Source organism: Phyllostomus discolor, chromosome 14 (genome assembly GCF_004126475.2).
Source record: "Phyllostomus discolor isolate MPI-MPIP mPhyDis1 chromosome 14, mPhyDis1.pri.v3, whole genome shotgun sequence".
NCBI lineage: Eukaryota > Metazoa > Chordata > Mammalia > Chiroptera > Phyllostomidae > Phyllostomus > Phyllostomus discolor.
Genome location: NC_040916.2, coordinates 18,552,928 through 18,568,467, shown reverse-complemented (window position 1 = coordinate 18,568,467; position 15,540 = coordinate 18,552,928). Strand labels below are relative to the sequence as shown.

At 53.4% G+C, this 15,540-nt stretch overlaps 1 protein-coding gene across 1 annotated transcript in view; it reads left to right on the top strand.

Annotated features, from left to right (window-relative positions):
• Positions 1 to 2,870: 2,870 nt before the first annotated feature.
• FAM20B (FAM20B glycosaminoglycan xylosylkinase) overlaps positions 2,871 to 15,540 on the top strand; it is a 28,094-nt gene continuing 15,424 nt past the window's right edge. The window contains exons 1-2 of the mRNA XM_028530680.2: positions 2,871 to 3,050; positions 14,362 to 14,867. Of these exons, the coding sequence (XP_028386481.1) occupies positions 14,491 to 14,867 (377 nt within the window). The 5' untranslated portion in view covers positions 2,871 to 3,050; positions 14,362 to 14,490. The remainder of the gene's footprint in view (positions 3,051 to 14,361; positions 14,868 to 15,540) is intronic.

Below are 15,540 nucleotides of genomic sequence, written 5' to 3'. Positions count from 1 at the left end.
GGACTGAGTCTCAGAAGCCTGAGAAAACACCCACAGTCAGAAAGGTCAGGAAAGGTTCCGTGAGCAAATGGCTTTTGAGAGATGAGGGATGTTTTTCCCAGGTGGAGCTGGGCGTGGGGTGGGGTGGGATTTCCAGAGGAAGACCCTATCACAACCATGAGTGCAGGGAGAGGCGTTGGCTTCTGAGAGTGAGTGAGCCCTTTAAGGTGGGGAGGGTGAGGAATTAGCAGAAAGCGGGCCTGGGAGGGTGGACGGGCACCAGCAATGCCAAACAGAGGAGCTGCCATTGAATTGGGCGGGCTGCGGACAAGCCACCGGTGCGGTATGCACTGGGTCCCCTGCTGAGGACGTGCCCGTGTGCATGGCCCTTGGCTGGAGGGGACAGCCAGGTTCCTGCTCGGATCCCACCTCGATGCACTTCAACACATCAGCTGCAGAAATAGTACCCTGCGTGAGGCTCTCCGCAAATGGAAGTAACGACAAAGTCAGACTGTGTCTTTAAGAGCCCTGCAGTTTGGGGACAAGGAAAAAGAAGCAAAGGTGGGGGGAGGTTTGACAAGGATACCTAGAACCACAAGACATCACATGAGTTGTGAGAGAAGCACCATGGGAGTCTTGGCAAAGTGCTCAGGCCTTCCTAATGGGGGCTCCCCCTGGCCTTCCATTCTCCTTGTCAAGACGAGGCTGTAAGCTTCTCGGGGCCCGGCCTTGCTTGTCTTGGCCTCACCAGGGACTAGCTCAGTGTCTGGCACTTGGTAGACAGTCACTGAAGGAAGGGTGGCAGGAAGGGAGAGACAAGTCCTCTTGCGTCATGTACCATCTGCCGAGGGGATCTGTCTTTAAGTCCACCTAGCACGGCCTACCTTTGGTTCATACTGGCCCTTTCTCCTCTCACCCCTGTTTTGCCCACCCCCGTCCTCCCTCCCTGGTGGTGCCAGCCCACACCGTCTTCCCAGACCCGATTCTTTCAGTGATCGCAGAGTCTGTGCCGCACAGTTTAAGCCCCTGTATTCCTTGCAGCTGTTTCCTGCGTGCTATCGTGTAAACTCTCTGAGGGCAGAGTCCCCTTCTTAAATGACTGCATCCTCCAGACTACAGAGACCACTGATTGGCTGGGAAGTAAGGCCCGTAGCAAGAGGAGAGGGCAGAAGCCAGCATCCTGGAGTGTCAGGCGTTGTGCGGTGCTGTGTGTACATCCACAAAGAGCCTGACACTATGGCCCAGTGAGGGGGGAGCTGGGGGGCAGAACAGGCCCTAAACTCATGGCTGAGGACAGAAGAGGGGGAAGTGTGTCTGTCTGCAGCATGAGGGGTGGCTGGAAGGATTTGGCTGGTGTGAAATTTTGGAGGGGACTGCCTAGAGGAGCCACGGACTCTCCTCTCTGAATGTCCTTAAAGGGGATCACTAGCCAGCTCAGGCTCCAGGACGCGCTGCCTTCTCCCCAGCCTCACTGTCTTTGTTGGAGTGACAGGCGAGCAAGAAGCAATCTTGGGGGTAAAGCGTCTTGGAGGAACTGTTGCTTTGCCCTCTGGCTGTACGATCTGAACGTCAAACGAACGAGGTCACTCTAATTAGCTGACTGCAGGCAGGCCAACGTTCCTGCGCAGAGAAGGAAGGGAGATTCTCGCCACCACCGAGCTCGTCTTCCTGAGAATTATGTATTCCGTGGTCAGAAAATGCCTCCCAGACCTGTTCCGCCCTTCCTTCCGGGACAAGACTGATCTAACTTCTCCTGCACTTGGCTGAGCACTCTTCTCACAGTAATTGTTTTCTGCAGAGGGGCTGCCCGCCCACCAGACTGTCTGGGGCTGGTGTCAAGCAGGTTACTGCTGTAGGATCCCCCGGGAGTAAGTGCTCACATCTCCTGATTTAGTCCTTCCACCGACCCTGGGAAGGAGGTTCCATGATTAACTCCCATTCTCTAGATGGGGAACTGATGCTCTGGGCGAGTAAGTGGCACCCCCAAAATCATACAGTTTGTAAGGAAGAGGACTTTCCTTGACACTATGCTGCCTAAATGAAATGCGTGGGCTCAACAAAGCATCAGCTCGGTCTTTCCCGTCATTCATCTGATCCCGTGGAGCAACGTGCAATTATAACATTTCAAGGGCAGGTACGTGAAGTCCAAGCCTCTCACAGAGTGAATAAATGCGTGGATGCATTGTACAGCGGATGCTCTGTATGGAGTCATTGGAAAAGAAACAACTTAAGGGCAATCAATCTTTCAGACCATTCACAGGGAGTCTACTCGGTGTATTCTGGCATTGGAGACCCGGGACTGCCTTGCCCTCATGGGGCTTACCGTCCATTGCAAGAGACACGTTAAACAACTAATCCCAGTTTCGTTACATGCAAGTAAATGTAGCAGAGAGCTATGCTCTGGTCGGAGGAAAGAGCGATTGGGACTCACTGGAGGAAGGTCAGCCCCTTTTGGGCAAGGGGATACATTGAGATAGGCAGAAGCAGAAGTCGAGTCAAATGAAAAGGGCAAAAGGAGGAGGCAGTTGCTTTTCACAAATAGAACTTGACCAGAGAGGGCCCCCCAACTCTCCAGAACCGCTGCCTGCTTAGGGATCCCAGCAAAGAGAGAGCCAGAGCAGGGAGAGGTCAGTTTCTGCGGGCAGGGCGGACCGCAGGGAGGAGGAGACACTGCAGCTGGCGCCGAGGGGGTTAAGCGGGGCGGGCCAGGGACTGAAAGGGTTAATGGAGGCGGGCCGCAGTGCAGCCGATAGGCCCGCCCACTGGAGGGCGGGGGGTGTGGCCTCGGAGAGTGAGCCCGCGGATTGGCCGCAGGGCAGGCGTTACGCTAGGACGGTACCAACAGTCGGGAGCCGCGGAGGCGGGGGTGGGTGTGGGCCAGCCGGCTGAGGCGCGGGGAGAGGTGGCCAGGGAATGGCCGGGCCGGGGGTAGGCGGGAGCCGCAGTGGCGGTGGCTGCGACGGCTGGGGGCGTTGAGCGCGGCGTGGGGCGGCCCCTCCCCGGAGGCGGTGGGGGTGGCCGGGCCGCACCGCACGGCCAGGCGGCTATGGAGCGAGCCTAGGGCCCCGCAGGTGAGCGTGAGCGGCGTGGGGGCGGCGGAGGTTGCGCGACCCCCGCCCCCAGCGCAGCGGGCGGGAAAGTGCGGGTGGCTCTCAGTGTGTGTGGAGGACCGGGGGCCGCCGGGGGACGAGATGCCTCCCCGAGGGGCCGGGCGCCGGTGCCCCGAGCTGTCCGCGGGCAGGTCCCAGAGGGAGAGCTGCTCGGGCCGCGTGCCCCATCGGCTCCGAGGCGGGCTCCTGCGGGTGGCCGCGGCTGACGGGATGTGGCGTGTCCTCGGCTCCCCGGAGGCACGGGCCTTACCTGAGGACACCTCGGCCGCTCAGGGTCGCCTTAGTGACCAAACCTGGCGCCTGGACGCGGTCCCGTGAGGCAGCGGGCACTGCTGCCGCCCTTGTGTCTTGCCGGTGCCCGGTTGCGGCGGCCCGGGAAGGATCGCGCGCCGCGCGGGCCCATCTCGCGGCGGGGAAGCACGAGTGACCTGCAGGCCCCTAGCCAGGGGCAGGGTAACCGTGACCCCTGTGTGCAGGGGTCGGTGGTGTCCTCAGGGTCTGCACCCCGCGCTCGCCATCGGGGCGCGACTTGAGGAAATGATACCGTAGTCCGGAGTGGGTTGCGCTTGAGAGTTCATTTCCGGGTGTGCTGGCCCAGCGATTAAGAAAGAACCTAAACGTTGCCATTAATGATGAATGCAAACAGTTGGCCCGCGGTGTCCTTGCCTGTGGGAGCTGATGAGAGTTTCATTCTCGTCGGGCTTCTGGTACCTGCAAGTCTCTTGGGAGGAAGAGAAGGGTAGAATGGAAGGAAGTTGGAGGGAAAGCGGAGGGGACTGGTCACGATTGGTCGTTGCGGAATTCTGAGTCCTTTAATTGACCACGTTATCATTGGGACGGCTGAGTTTATAATTTGGGAGAATGAGAGATGCTTGATACTCCGACTTGAGTGTAGGGCCGGGTATCCGTATCCTCTCCCCCCAGCCGGTTTCTCTCCCGCGGTTTGATTTCTCTCCTTGGAAAGAAAGGAGGGATTGTGGGATCTTTTAGCTTTTCACTTGTAGGACTTTATAAATAGGTAATCTGCTCGTTAAGATCGCTGTTTACGAATGATTCCTACCCTTCTTGTGTTGTAAATTCATGCATTTCGTCGTTGAAACGTTTTAATTGGGCTCAAGACCTCCGTGTGCTTGTGTAGTACGAACAGTCCTGGAGTTTATGCAGGACCTTTGAGCCAAGCCATGAGCACTTCACATGCAGGGTGGGGCAGAGCAGGTTCACCATAATTAATAAGTAAGTCGAGAGTAGACCGTGTTTTACCTACTCACAACTGGAGACCTACTTCTGCCCCACCCTGTATCTTGGTATTTATCTTCAAGACGAGTCTTTCAGAAACTGAGGTACAGGTGTAAAGATGCCAGATGGCTTGCCTAGACTCAGAGCCAATCTAAGGTAGATTTAATATTAAACCAATGTTTTGTTTTAAATTCGTACGTTTTCTGAAGTTTGTGAAGGTGCTGGGCTTTGGCCCCTAGAGCCGGACAGTGGACTCAGTCCACAGGTGGCTGTTCCACATTTGAGAGTGCTTGTCAGAGAATCAAAACGCCCGAGGAGTAATTCAGACTCTCAGCCTCGCAGTACAGTGCAGCTGCAGCGAGGGAAGCGGGCGGAGGTGAAAGACCGGGGAGAGGTCCTGGAGCTCGGAGCCCTCCGCCAGTGCGGCTCGGGGAGATGGGACGCTCGCAAGCAGCCTCACTGTGTACTGCGTACTGTGTCTGTTGTCTAATCCTTTATGTCATAGCGTTATTTTATGCCGAATTGATAACTCCTTGACTTGTAGTCTGTTCCCTTGATTTCCCTCTGTAGACTCCAGCCCTTTCACACAGCCTTAAAACTTCTGCTTGTGATCTTTTCTGAATGTTGAATTTCTAAATTACATTTTCTGTAACTTGCAGGGCTGCCGTCCGATTCCCACACTTGGCGGGACCCTCATTTCAGCTGATAAACCTTGAAGCCAGATGCCCCAGCTCTTGACTAGACAAACCTTTTAGAGAGAGTGTGAGGGGGAAGTGTTGACTTGTTGTTCTCCTTTTTTATGCATTCATCAGTTGGTTTTTACGTGTGCCCTGATGGGGGATCCAACCCACAACCTTGGAGACCACCCTCTAACCAACTGAGCCACCTGGCCAGGGCCTTGAACTGGTAACTCTTTAAGTAGTGACCACTGCGGCTGCCTCTTGGTCATTGCTGTGATCCCACAGAGAATCAGGAGGCTACTTTGTTTTCTGTGGCCACAGTGGCAAACAACACAGAGGAGACAGTCTTGTGCAGCTGGTGTGGGTCGCTCCGGGACCGAGTGCCCTGTGGTTTTGTAGAGGGGGCGGGAAGCGCGGTTGCAGTGAGACACTACAGTTTGTTGTAACGGTGATGATAATGGAGGTGCTCTTCTCTCTGTACCTGACAGCGCATAGGCCGAAGTAGGTGTGCAGGGGCCGTTTGACGGCTGGAGGAATGAATGGAGAACAGTATGAAGGAAGGGGCCATGTTCTAATGCACATACTGAATTGATTTATTCCTCTTTTGTGTAAGAAATGATGCCAAGAAAATGTGTTTCAGATTCCCGTTGAAAATATGCTGCGGAGGGGGGTATTTGGAAAGGGTGTCACTTGCCGGAGCTGCCTTGAGTCAGATTGTGGGGGTGCGTGACGATCCAGACGCCTGCTGTGGGGGAGCGTCCTGGGGCGCTCTGGTCAGGTGCGGCTTCGCCGAGTCGCCCGCAGCCTTCTCTGCCGGGGCTAACTCAGCAGTCGGATGGGCAGTCAGCCTTCTTGCATCAATAGAAGAACCGTAGCTCTTGGTAACAGCCGCACCAGTAACATTGACCCTGATTGTCCATCTTCTTGTCCCTTATATTGGGGGTGGGAGTGGAGAGTTATTCCTCCCTGAAGCGCTTCTCCAGCAGCTCCTCATTCCACACTTCTCTCTCTTTGCCTTCCTTGAACTGCCTCTGTACCCCCCAAGGACTGAGGAGTTCGTTGGCACAGACCTGGGGCACGGAACAGAAGACCTTGCTTTGCAGCTGAAACTAGCCTCTGAGCCACACAGTGCCAACGTGACTGCTAGGGCCGTCGAGGAGAGGCTCTGGTGCAAAGGTCTAACGTAACTGCATCTGTCTTACCCACAGGCGAGAGAGGAAGGGCCTGGCTCGGGGCTTGGTGAGCCTCAGCGGGGGGTGCAGCTGTCATCCCAGCATGAGAAATGGAGGCGGATGTGGAAAAGGGGCACTCAGCTTCCGTGTGTGTTTGGGGTCTGTACTTTCTGGCAAGGTAAACACCCTGTTCATTTGGGCGTGCTATATGAAAGGAGGTCAAGGAACGTGAAGTGCGGAATGTGTGACAGAAGTAAGGGCAGGTGAGGCAGCGAACTCTGTCACTCCGTGCTCTCAGGTGCTGGCCTTCTGCCCCGTGGATGTGTAGAGCAGCGTTTCGTTTTGTCTGCGAGTGTTAGGGGATGAGGCAACACGTGCAGAAATTCTTATTTTAACTGTATCTTTTGTGGAAAAAAATTTAGTGTATTATATGCTGTGTTTGCTTTTTAGACAGTGTGGTTTAACCTTTGTTCTGTTGACTCAAGGTCATTACTAGCATCCGTTACCGACAGTAATGGAGTAGGGCTTTGAGGCCATTGAAATATGTAGGATGTTTGCCCCATCTGCTTACTGAGTTCTTGACTCTGCTCTTAACAGTCCATCTGTCTCTTCGTTCTGGGGTGGGACAGCTGTGCTTTTGCTGTTGTTTGGTCCCTGCTGCCCTCGTTCTAACTTGCAGCTTCTGACCCTCTGGAGCGGGGAGGCAGAGAGCCCTGCTTCCTGGAACTGGACGTAAAACAGCTACGCAGGCTTAGCGGGGTCTGCAGCCTCTTCTCTGCTCCTGGGTGAACTTGGTAACCACTGTTTCGGCTGCCCAGAGACCTTTTGCTTGTTTCTGATTTCTTATCTGTGGGTTAAATAGTGAACTTGTTCTCTGTGTAGGTGCATTTATGTTCCCGTAGTGCTCTCTGGTTCTCGCTTCAGAAAGCATCACCAGTACTGCTCGAAACTCTGGGTCCAGCCCTGTCTGTCGCTCCTGGGCAGGGTCTTGGGCCGTCCCCAGTCTTCTGTGAGCGCTTCCGGGTCATCCCGACTGCCAGTCCCAGCCGGTGCCAGGGGCCAGGCTGATAACGGCATTGCCTCGAAAGCTGAAAGAAGGGTATACAGAAGGCAGCGATTTAAAGTTGAGTGCATAAAATTTGTAGACATAATTGCTATTTCCGCATTTCTTTACTATACGGTATGTCTGGATTCATTTCAGGGCTTAGTTCCCCCACGTCTCTTAAAAGTGGCTATGTGTGCACCAACGAGCTGAAGAAATTCTTGTAACCCTGAAGGTCTCTCCTCCTTGCTCTTCACTCCTATTATCCCGCAGGCATTTTGGGGGGACCTCTCATGTACCCCTGCACTGTGCTAGCTTACCTGGAAGTACAAAGAGCAAACATGTCCCCTGTCCTGAAGGAACTCACAATAATAGAGGAGACAGGCACACTCAGAAAGGGTGAGTGTGTGTGTGTGTGTGTGTGTAGTGAAGGGATCGTGGCTGGAGCCACTCAGCCAAAAGCCAGCACAGGGCCTGCTGGAGGTTCCTTCTGGGCTGACTTGTGTATCCTGTCCTCTTAGCCCCCCAGGACATAAGGTTCAACAATGTGAAATGTGACTGTTGCGTGAGGTATATTTGCTTTTGCAAGAACTGCAGTGAACTGAACAGCACAGACGGAAAACATGAAACTCTGGGGGAAGATGTTGTGTCACTTGAAACTCGGTATTTCGCATTCTGTAGGGGGTGCATTCTCCAGCACGGCCTTAGATGGCTGTACATGGACAGCAGAGCAGTGAGAGGCTCGGAACCTGGGGAGGGTCACCGTTCCTGGCCCATCTGAAAGGGAATGCATGTGCCTAGGCGTCTCCAGAGTTTCTAGATCCGGGAGCACTCCCTGCGTTGCTTTTTGAGGCCAGAGCTCATTAACGGTATGAGCTAAAGAGTTTCATTTTCTTTTCATTGTTCAAGCAAGAGGGTTAGAGGGTGTCCTTAATCAAGGTTTAAATGGGACGGGTTGCAGGAAGTGAAATCTTTTCAGAGGGAACGAACACTATCGCCTATTTCATTTTAACTCGCACACCCAGGAAAAAGGGCTTCACCAGTGCCTGGCAATGTTCTAGGCTGGTTTCCCTCACAGGGGGCTGTTGGGGGATTTCACAAAAGGGATTCAGAGTTTACAGATACAAATAAGTGTGTGCGTGGAAGTGGAAACAGGGAGGAGAATCGAACACTCAGACCAATTTGGACGATATGAGAATCGTATGTTCTATACCTGTAACTTCAAGTTACCGTTAAGGCACGGGTGGGGGCTGAACCTGGCCCTCCGCCTTGTTTTATCCCGCCCAGCACCTTGTTTCTACCCGCTGGCACAAGCTCCTTGCCCCTAGTTGAGAAGTAGTTACATTTATACAGTCCTAAAATTGCATTGGGCCCTTTGAAGGCAACTGCAAGGCTGATGTGCCCCCCCTCCCCCCCAAAAATGAGTTTGCCACCCCTGTGTTAAGGCTTAAGAGCTTAAGGACATGACTAGCTCTTATCTTTAGAACTCACAGCTAAATTTCCAAACCAAAAAATGTCACACAAGGCATTCTTGCAACATTTTTTGTGAAATAGAGTAAGTTCCTGCTCTCCGTCTGTTTCACGGAGATAGAAGGTGATAGAATCGAACTTTGCGGAGGACAGAAACTGGTGGGCAGAGGAGTGGCATGCCCCCCAGCCTGCACCTCGCGTGGTGCTGGCTGGGAAGGCCCCCCAGCGTCCAGGCCGCGCTGCTGCTCGAGTGTGGGGAAGGGTTCGGTTCCCAGCGCTGCAGCAGGTGTGGTCAGCCCCTGGCTCAGGGACCCAGACGACCGCAGAACCAGTGAGGGTTATTTTCGTTGTTGTTGTTTTCTGCTGAGGAAGTTTTCGTCTCTGGGCTTTCGATGTGGTGAGAAGGAGTAGCCGGCAGTCACCATGGGTTGTCCAGGCACAGTATATGTGGTAATGCCGTTCATTTTTAACAACTCTGTGAGTTAGCGAATAGTGTTCTTACTTTACTTCTTATACGAGGAAATGGTGGGCAGCTTGGTTAGCCGTGAAATCACGGTCACAAGCCCCCCGGTGGGCGGTGCAGCCGGCGCCCAAGCACACGCCCTTGCCCTCCACACAGGCCAGCTTGTGTTCAGCGTAAGGAGGTGAGTTAAGCCGTTTCTTAAGTGGAAAATTAGCAGGGACAGGAAACCTCTGTGCAGGTACTGATTAACGTTATTACTTGGTTTAAGTTGTTCTGTTGAGGGCTCCCGTCCGAAGATGAAAAGGCGGTGTAGTATGCTGCTGTGGCAGGCAGGGGGCGGCAGTGCAGGGGGTGCTGGTCTCACGGAGGCGCTCGCGGAACAGACCCTCGATGCCACTGGGTAGAGGAGGCTTGGACTTCGTGCACAGGAGCACCCGGTGCTAAGGACAGGTTTCTGAATGCTCTTGATTTGACTTACAATTGCTACTGACAATCAGGACAGGCTGCTTTATTTCTAGGGGCTGTCGGTACTATAACGGCGGAATGCTGTGATGTCGCTGCCCATCAAAAACCAAAAGGACAGCATATCGGACCTGTTCGTCCAGGGTGAAAGTGTGTGTGTTCCCCATTTTTTGTTATTAAAGGGTTGTGCCTTTTGCCTTTATTTATGCATTGGTCAAAGTATAGAGGTTAGGCTGCGTAAGCTGGGCGTGTGTAGCTGTGTGAGTTTGTGCGTGAGGCCAGCCTTACCTGCTCTGAAGCATGTAAATGGGTTTAGTGACCCAGTAGAGATTCTATTTTTTTTAAAAGATTTTTTATTTATTCACTTTTAGAGAGGGAAGGGAGGGAGACAGAGAGAGAGAGAGAGAAACATCAATGTGCGGTTGCTGGGGGTTATGGCCTGCAACCCAAGCATGTACCCTGGCTGGGAATCGAACTTGCGACACTTTGGTTCGCAGCCCGTGCTCAATCCACTGAGCTACGCCAGCCGGGACGATTCTATTTTTTTTTTGTTACCTCTAAGAGTCCTTAATTATGTATTTTCCTAAACATCTTCAATGAAGACAAAAGAAATAGAAATGGCATATAACCTTCATAATGGGTTTATTACTTGATAAGCCATTAATAATAATGTGCAGATGTGACCTAACACTGTATTAATTTGATCTTTACTTATATTTAACAGGGGATTTAATGTTTCCCCTCTCTCTGAGAGAATTGGTTTTTGTCACATAATCTATGTCCCTGTGTCTTCACCCCCAAAATTGTTAAGGTCCCCAAAACAGTTGATATGGACAGAATAGATGTGAGAATGTTGGAATTTACAAACTACTTTAAAATTTAGTGGCTTAAGGCAGTGATTTGTTATTTCCTATAATTACGCGGGTCAGCTGGGCTCAGCTGCTTGGTGTTTCTGCCGCATGGTATAGGCTGGGGCCACACGTGGGGCTGAATTCAGTTAGCGTCCCAACTGGAACTGTAATGCCCCTGATGGCTTTGCTTTGGTGGGTGGATTTGCGAGAGAGAAACATCCCTCGATGTGAGAGGGATATACTGACCGGCTGCCTCCCGTGCCCTCCCTGACGGGGGATTGAACCCGAAACCCAGGCCTGTGTCCTAACAGGGAGTAGAACCCCCGGCCGTCCGGTGCACGCGGGACCAGCTGAGCCGCACTGGCATGGGCCGCACTTCCCCTTTTACACTTAACATTTTCTGAGTTATGTTGCTACCTTGAGTCTATTCGTACTTTGAGGTAGGCTCTGTTCCACATAACAGAAGCATTAAAATGAATGACCGTGATTCAGCTGGACAATGCTGCGCCGTTGGAGGCATTTGCAAGAGGAGGCGAGGGCAGGGCAGGTGGGGGCTCCTGGGAAAGCAGGTGAAGTGTGCATGGATAATTTGGAATACACCCAGTGATGCTGCTTCAGTTTCCTTAGTGTCTGATGCGGGGATCTTAGAAGCCCAGTATGCAGGGCGTGTGGCAGGCTGCTGTCTCAAACAAGAAAGGAAGATAAGGCCCCTCGGAGAGCCTGTCCTGGGCGCCCTCCCCTCCCAAGGGTGCAGAAGTGCAGCGTGCCCTCACTAGCCCATGGAACGAGTCCACATCACACACTTTTTCCGGAGCAGGAGGAGTCTTGCAGACTCACACACTTTTGTAGAAATTCCACTGTAGTCTCTATGTTGTTGATTTCTTAACTACCTTTGTGTTTCTGAACCATCAGTGTCAGCAGTGTAGGTGGAGAAGCAGGTTGCCGGAGAAGGGAGGGTAGCTGATTAAGGAGAGCCAATACTCATTGATAGGAAGTCATGAGGGAGATTGGCATAAGTCTTAAGGTGTTTGCAAAGCCTCATTGTAGCAGCTTGTTTGGTTTGGGTGCATAAGGCGCCTCCTTCCTGTGCCAGGTACTGGAGGGAATGCCACGGCAGGCAGCCGGGATTGCTGCGGAGCCACGGTTCTGGGCGGGGGAGTCGGAGCTGTGTGCAGGAAGACGCTGGACGAGGCAGGATGTAAGTGGTCTAAAGGAGGGACAGGTCCGAGTGTGGGGGGGAACCAAAAACGGCTTTGGAAATGGCCCTTCAAAGACAAGACTGGGCTTTTAAACCAGAGAAGGTGGGGAGAAAGGGTCGTAAGAGCAAGAGGAATTTTGAGGGAGTTCCAGTGTGAGGATTGATGAGGGCAGAGGTCAGCCACGTGGGGAACTGGGGCCCAGAGCATGCTCGTGGTCCATTTAGGTCGAAGCTGAGAAGACAGGGGTGCCCAGCCAGGTGGGTGGCTGGGGCCGTGTAGGGTGGGGCTTTGGTGCCTTGCTAAGGAGGCTAAGGAGTGTATAGCAGTCAGACGTGGTGTGTGAATGATTAGGAAGCTGCTTTTGCTGCATAGTCCGCCTGGATGGGACAATCTGGTGGCTCAGAAGGCGCTTCTTTCAGGGGTCCAGGTGAAGGGGATAGGTGCTGGGTCGAGGAGGTGGCAGTGGTGGCGGTGAAGGGCGGTTGGAGAGAACAGTGCCACGTGGCGACCCGGTTCTCCCCAGACGTGGTGACTAATCACAGCACGAAAACTTGTTCAGCCTCTTCCTTAAACCTGCCCGCACCGCTCACCTGCAGAGGGAAACAGGGAAGTCATCTGACAGTCAAAGTCGTCACAGTTCACTTGATAAACATTTCTCTGTCAGCTGAGTGGACGAACTGTTTGCAGCCCTGAAGTGATGAATGTGGTCTGAAGCCTGTTCCAGAGGTTAATGGGATTTCAAAACCTAGAAGCACATGCTCGGATTGTAGGGTTGGAGAGTTTGGTTTGTCCGAATTTCGGAGCTGCTAGCACGTCCCTTTTGGTGATTTTTAAAACGCCTCTCTATTTCTAACCTTTATTCTAAATGTTTACATATGATAGGTTTATGTAGCATGAGGGAGTTTCTCGTCCTCTGCACCCGACGCGCAGCACCCCTGGAAGTTTACGGGTTAACCGGGCCGTAGTTCTGGGGAGTGTTCCGGAGGCAGTGCGAGGCTGTTGGGCTGGCCCCTCGGGGCCGGAACTGCGCCAGGGCTGCCGGTCGCTGCAGCTGGAGGCAGCGATGGCTGGCACCACGAGGCGTCCGTGTCCCGTCTGGTCGCCGCAGCCTGAGCTGTGTGTGTGTGTGTGTGTGTGTGTGTGTGTGGTTCAGGCCGCGTGGAACCGGCACACGTCTCTGCAGTCTGCCTCCCCGGCGTTGCCCTTCTCAGTGATCACAGGGAGCCGTTTTACTGCGTTTCACACCAGCCTCGATGCCATCACAATTACATTTTGGATGCACTTGAATTGCCTTTGTTTCAGCTAATAGTGTTATGCACTCGCCGGGAAATGATGCTGCTGAAACAGAACAGGTGGCTGGAGGTAATTAGAACTTGAATTTGACTCTGACTTTCCCCTTCTTGAAAGCTGAAGTGAAAAAGCGTGGTTGGGTGAGCACAGGGAGTACACTGCGTGTCCACGGGCGCACCTCGGGGTGGCCCCCCGAACACACCGCTGGCTCCGGCACACTGCTTCTGGCTGCGCCTCGGCTCTTGCTAAGGGGGCGGTCTCCAGCCTGGGTGGGAGGTCTCAGGCGGACTCAGTTGCCCGCTCTCTTGTATTGCTCTTGCTTCTTTGGTTTGTGGTGTGAGCTGCTAAATGGAGTGGAGAGTGAGGCCGCACCCTGTTACCTCCTTGTCTTCACTGTCTCAGCCCGGGGCTGTGTGAGCCCGTGGCAGGGCAAGCTCATGTGTGCTTTTAAATGGCCCCTCGGAGTCGAAAGTGACCTGCCGGCATGCAGGTGACACTGAACTGTACGTTCTGGACACCCATACGCGAATCTTGCATTGGGACTAGTTTAGCCTGAGCATGGACGGAGTGGGGCTGGCCCACGCTCCGAGCAGCGCTGCCCCCTGTCTGCGGCGTCTGTGCGTGGCCCGTGCCTGAGCGGTCCAGACTCGGTCGTGTTGTGTGGTGCCAGGTCTCACCAGCCTTCCAGTCACGTTCTGCCAGCAGCCGACAGTGCAGGGATGTGTTTATCCTTTACTTGATTTGCCCAGATTTGATTATCCATATTTTACCGGGATTTTAATTTAAAATGTAGTTAGCGGAAGCCTGATTAAGTGGAGATCCGTGTCTGGGTGTTGTATGTAAACACGGGATCAGCAGATGCGACACGTGTCGTACGACGGGTATGGTCGCTGGGAACTCGGGTTCAGTGGAGGAGTCCCTGGTCTCCCCTGTACCCCCCCTGGCCGTTTTGGGAGTTGCTGTCTACACTGTGCCCTAAAACTTATCTCGGGAGAAGATAAGAACCGGAAAGTTACCAAACCCTGGTGGTTTTGGACGTTCCAAAGTCCTTTATGGATTTTGAAAGAGAAAAAGGAGAGTTAAGAAGTTGTGCATATCTGAATGTTTTACTTTCGTTGTGCTTTTTCCCCTCCTTGTTTTGGTTTTTAGAAGTTTGTAGCCGTCCGAGTGGCTCCTAGGTGACTCCGCATCCTATTAAAACAGGAGCACTTGCTTTTAAATCTTCACTGTACCTGGTTCTTTACCCATGAAGTCCCTCCCTGGACCAGTTCATTTTAAACTCTTAGGTCTTCTCAAGCGTAGGACCAGCAAGGCTAAAAGGGTGAGTAATGTATTTCAGGCTTGCAGAAGCTTCAGCAGGGAGAACAGAGTGTCTGATTGAATTCTGCTTTACGCTTGGGCCTGCAGGAATCGTGGGAGGCGCACGCGTGAAGAAACGCCCCGGTGTGTCTAGCCATGGGACCTCGCTGACCGCCATCACCACCTGCTCTCCGGACTCGCGAGAGAGTGGGTCAGGGCAAAGGGAGAGGGGCCAACATGAAGCTGAAGCAGCGGGTCGTGCTGTTAGCCATCCTCCTCGTCATCTTTATCTTCACCAAAGTTTTTCTGATCGACAACTTAGACTCCTCGGCTGCCAACCGGGAGGACCAGAAGGCTTTTCACCGAATGATGGCCGGCTTGCGGGTGGAGCTGGCGCCCAAGCTGGACCACACCTTGCAGTCTCCCTGGGAGATCGCAGCCCAGTGGGTGGTGCCCCGGGAAGTGTACCCCGAAGAGACGCCAGAGCTGGGGGCGATCATGCATGCCATGGCCACCAAGAAAGTCATCAAAGCTGATGTGGGTTACAAAGGGACACAGCTGAAAGCCTTACTGATACTCGAAGGAGGGCAGAAAGTCGTCTTCAAGCCTAAGCGGTGAGTCTTCGTCTTGGGAGTCGTGTGTGCTGGTGGGTTGGCGTGGGGAACAGGGTCCATGGAAGGGGGTTCATCGCCTTCTCTCGGTTTTCTCCTCGGTGCTGAGAGCGGTGGACCGGGAGGTCTCTGAAGCCTCTTCTCGCTCGTAATGTTCTGGGAGCCTTTGCGTAGGGGAGATTCACAGGAACATGATTTGATTTCACACGAGACTGAACTTGTTGCAGTTAGAGCTATCCTTTCCACTTTACCCAACACCTGTATGTGCCAGATGTTAGAGATACAGCGTGAGTTAGTTGGGGAATGAGGAGCTGTCACCAGCGGTGGGCAGGGAGAGACGAGACCACTGCGTGCTCGGGAGAAGGAGTTGCCCAGAGCTGGCGTGGCCGGAATCCCTCTTATCATGGAAGCTGTAATGCTTTCACCCAGGGTTTTTTCCCCCCAGTGTGGGTATTGTTTTTGTTTTTATTTTAGTTAATAGATTTATTTAACATTTTTATTCACTTATTTTTAGAGAGAGGGGAAGGGAAGGAGAAAGAGAAACATCAATGTGTGGTTGCCTCTTGCGGATCCCCTTTTAGGGCCCTGGCCTGCGACCCAGGCATGTGCCCTGACCGGGAGTTGAACTGGCGACCCTTTGGCTTGCAGGCCTGCACTGAATCCACTGAGCTAGACC